This window comes from Aplysia californica, unplaced genomic scaffold (genome assembly GCF_000002075.1).
Source record: "Aplysia californica isolate F4 #8 unplaced genomic scaffold, AplCal3.0 scaffold00499, whole genome shotgun sequence".
NCBI classification, from domain to species: Eukaryota; Metazoa; Mollusca; class Gastropoda; order Aplysiida; family Aplysiidae; genus Aplysia; species Aplysia californica.
Genome location: NW_004797769.1, coordinates 463,578 through 467,694, shown reverse-complemented (window position 1 = coordinate 467,694; position 4,117 = coordinate 463,578). Strand labels below are relative to the sequence as shown.

General features: G+C 43.1%; 1 protein-coding gene across 2 annotated transcripts in view; it reads left to right on the top strand.

Moving 5' to 3' along the window:
• LOC101859355 (protein patched homolog 3) overlaps window positions 1–4,117 on the top strand; it is a 43,105-nt gene that overhangs the window by 8,309 nt on the left and 30,679 nt on the right. For both annotated transcript variants that reach the window (XM_013086743.2, XM_013086744.2), the window contains exon 3: window positions 3,051–3,303. In XM_013086743.2, the coding sequence (XP_012942197.1) occupies window positions 3,051–3,303 (253 nt within the window). The remainder of the gene's footprint in view (window positions 1–3,050; window positions 3,304–4,117) is intronic.

Below are 4,117 nucleotides of genomic sequence, written 5' to 3'. Positions count from 1 at the left end.
AGTCGGGCGCGATCGGCTTGTATCACGATGGCCGCTTTGTGCCTTCAGTCTGGCTAGCAAACCACCCCGACCCTACCCGACCCCTCAATGGGCACCCCGTATAACATAGTATAATATAGTGTAAAGCGCATAGAGTCTGCTGTTGGCCGGGGTATGCGCTATACAATTTAATACAAATGCTATTTATTATTATTATAACCATATAAGCCCCACCTTTCTCAGACATTTTTGTATTCACGTAAAAGGCATAGAAATGTCTCTTACGCAAGATGACGTTATTTAGAGTGATGCTTAAGCTTTGCCGTGGCGCAAACATTGTACCGTGAGATGAGCATTGAATATTATTGTAAACTCGTTTTTGTGTGGTCTCTCCTGTAAAATTTACCTGTTGGTACTTGTACCAAAGATCGTGTAGTAGAGAATCTTTGCTTGTACGGTTATACCGGGTGTCCACTGGGGGATCGGGTGGGGTCGGTTTACTTGCCAGATTGAGGGTGCAAAGCGGCTATCATTGCTCAAGCCGAACGCGCCCGATCCGTCGCCTAAAAAAACCAAACACATTTGTTTTCAGGCGACGAGTCGGGCGATCGACCCGACCCGACCCCATCTGCAATGGGCACCCGGTATTAGACTACGACAGATATGGAATTTTGTAAGGGATACTGTTGAGATTGTGAAAAATGAAACTGTTGTTGTAACCTGGCTTTGTGGAGGGGAATCGAGGTTGTATAAGATTCAGCTGCATCTAATGACAGCTGCTGTGCCAAACAGCTGCAACCTTGGCGCTTGGTGGGGGGGGGGGGGGGGGGGATTCTCAAGACAGTACGGAACACTCCGTTGTTGGGTTATCAACCCTAGCTGGTAAAATTCGTTATGAAATAGCAGGTGGCTTCTATTTTTGTCATGTATCAGGTGGGGGGTGTGAAAGCATATATTTGTCACGTTCTCACTTGTTCTGTGAGGTGAGTGAACCTGTTTTTTTCATGGAATGAGCAGGATATTTTCTTTCTTAATGGAAATACATATATTTGTGCCACCTACGCCCCACCCCCACACGCACACTAAAGCAGGGGGTAAAATTTGCGGAGACTTGAAATATGTGCGACTAAAAAAAACCCCGACAAAAACAAACAAACAACAAAAACAACTTTAAAAAAAAGAAAAAAAACGTATTCACCTTTTAGATTACACATTATAAGTAGCTTTTTTGTTTGCTGGTCAATGTTTCACGTAGTGAGAAAGCTTTTCCTTCGTTTGTCAACTCTTTGCTTTCAGTAGAAAAGTATAAACTCTTTACGTAAGGACTGCTTGTGAGTATCGAAAACAAAATTCCACCCAAGAAAGCTATGTCACAGCTTAATTAGTTATTTACTAATTTGTTTCTGATCAAAATGTTATAAGTGGGCATCTAGTATCCTTACTAGAAATGGGTCGCGTTAATAAAACAAATAAAAAACCTTTTTGCTCATTCTTCATATGGTGAGGTTACAAATACCCACAATTGCTTTGGACTGTCGGAGGGACTGTAAGTTGCCATAAGCAGATGGTTGGAGGGTGTTACTGGTGGTTCCTACTTCTTTTGTGTCCTTCTGTTGTTTCTGTCTATCTGTTGTACCTTTTTCCGGCACAAAATGCTGTCCCCCCCCAGGACAATGCCACTGACTGAAGTTGTCTTTAGGCCATCCCCAAAGGGGGATATTAACATTTTTTTAATGCTCAGTAGAATTGGAAATGGGCTGACCAATCAATGTCATGCTCATACTGTTCCGGAACAACTGCTGCTTTTTTCCCCCTCATCCTTACTATCGTCATTTTTCCTCTACTTCTTTTGTATGTTTGTCACTCTCTTGTGAACTGCTCTTTCGGGGGTGCCTTGATAATCGAAGCAGACGTTGTGCTGTTGGGGCTAGAGAGATGAGCAGAGTAAGCCTGATTTCCCATTTGGACTTCTCTGTTGACATCCACCCCATGGCGCTCATATGACCTTATGCAGTTACGAGTGCCGTAAAAACCTTACTAAAACTACTAAAATAAACAAAATGCTCATTTTTGTGTTGATGTGCATCACTTGACTCTCAAACAAACAGAGAAATAAGTTGCCCTAAAAGCTTGTGTGTGAGTGCGTGGCACAGATTCTTGCCATGTGGCCCCCTTCGGGTCTGTCTCGCACTGGACTTTCCATTGGCACATGTTGTGTGGTTATGATTGCTGTATTGCAATGGCGCGTTCCCAATGGTTCTGGTTTTTCCTTAAAATCTCCCTGTGCATATTTGCTTGTGTTGTACTGTAAGTGTTTATGTGTTTTTTTTTTACAGAGTGAAAGAAAGCTGGCTGATTAGAAACTGCCCCCTATTTGTCTATCTGCCCCCCCCCCACCCTTTCACTTTCTCTTCTCTCTCTCTCTCTCTCTCTCTCTCTCTCTCTCTCTCTCTCTCTCTCTCTCTCTTTCTCTCTCTCTCTCTCTCTCTCTCTCTGCCTCTGTCTCTCTTTGAGTCTCTCTTTATATGTGTGTCTCACTCTCTCCTTCTGTCCCTCTCTCTCCCACCGTCCCTCTCTTCCTTGCTTGTTCTCTCTCTCACTCTCTCTCTCTCTCTCTCTCTCTCTCTCTCTCTCTCTCTTTCTCTCTCTCTCTCTCTCTTTCTCCCTCTCTCTCTCTCTCTTTCTCTCTCTCTCTCTCTCTCTCTCTCTCTCTCTCTCTCTCTCTCTCTCTCTCTCTCTCTCTCTCTCTCTCTCTTTCTCCCTCTCTCTCTCTCTCTCTCTTGTCTCGTGGTTATTCTACTTTTGGTGAACAATTCTCTTTAAGATACTTTGAATTGTGTTCTTTCCACCTCCTACACCCCCCCCCCCCACCTGATCCCCTTCTTTTCTGTTTTTGTTGTCATGTTTATTTATGTATTGTGCTACATGTTTATTAATTGTAAATTCTGATGTAATAGGTACTCAGTGTATGTGAATGTGTTGAAGAAAGGTCTTTGACTGAAATATTAAGTGAACATAATTTTCTTGTATTGAGGCTTTTTCACAACTTTTTTGTGATTTTCTTTTCACAGAGTAGGATTTTTTGTTGGGAAGTACCCTCTCTTGACGATCATCCTGAGCATCTTGATGTGTGGGCTCTGCGGGCTGGGGATGAAGACCTTCAAAGAGGAAGATGCTCAAGAAAAGCTCTGGGTTCCTCAATCTTCCAGGATAATTCCAGAAAAGGCATGGGTAGACAGAACGTTTCCAGAAGAGACAAGATTTGCCACTTACGTTGTGGTGAATCCTAACGGGGATGTGCTTACCCCTAGCTTTATGAATGCGGTAAGAAGGCTCTTTGTTGTTACATTTCACTGCAGCGGTTGCTCCTGACAATAAAATCTTCTTGTCATGTTTAAACTTCAGTTCTGTCCTTGGACTCTTACGATATAAGACACTCTGCTAGTAAATGACATCTGTGACGTAGTGCTGTATGCAGAGGACCTGACTTCAGTCCCTTGTGGGAAGAATTTTTATCGAGTATTTCCATCCTTCTCAGTCTGATTTGGCCCTGACAGGCTGGACCAAAGCCTGCCTCCTATTTGATCTAAATTGTTTCAGTAGGGATGTACAACACCAGCATTATTAAAAAAATACTCTTCCCAGGGATAGAATGTTTCCTAAGTATGAAAAATTTAGAATTTTTAACAAGTCAGTATGCTGCTCTCAGATCTGTACTTAAAGTAGCTGTGAGGAGATACTCTTTTAACTTTTCTTGTAGGTAACTTTAAATATACGGATTTTGTGTTCAGCTTAGACTTGGATATTATTTTTTTTTAAACAGTTGTTTTGCGGGTGTGTGTGTGTGTGTGTGTATGTTTGTGTGTATGTGTGTGTGAGAGAGAGAGAGAGAGAGAGAAAGAGAGAGAGAGAGAGAGAGAGAGAGAGAGAGAGAGAGAGAGAGAGAGAGAGAGAGAGAGAGAGAGAGAGAGAGAGAGAGAGAGAGAGAGAGAGAGAGAGCTTTGAAAGAGAGAGAGTGAGAGAGAGAGGGAGAGAGAGGGAGAGAGCGAGGGAGAGAGAGAGAGAGAGAGAGAGAGAGAGAGAGAGGGAGAGAGAGAGAGAGAGAGAGAGAGAGAGAGAGAGAGAGAGAGAGAGAGAG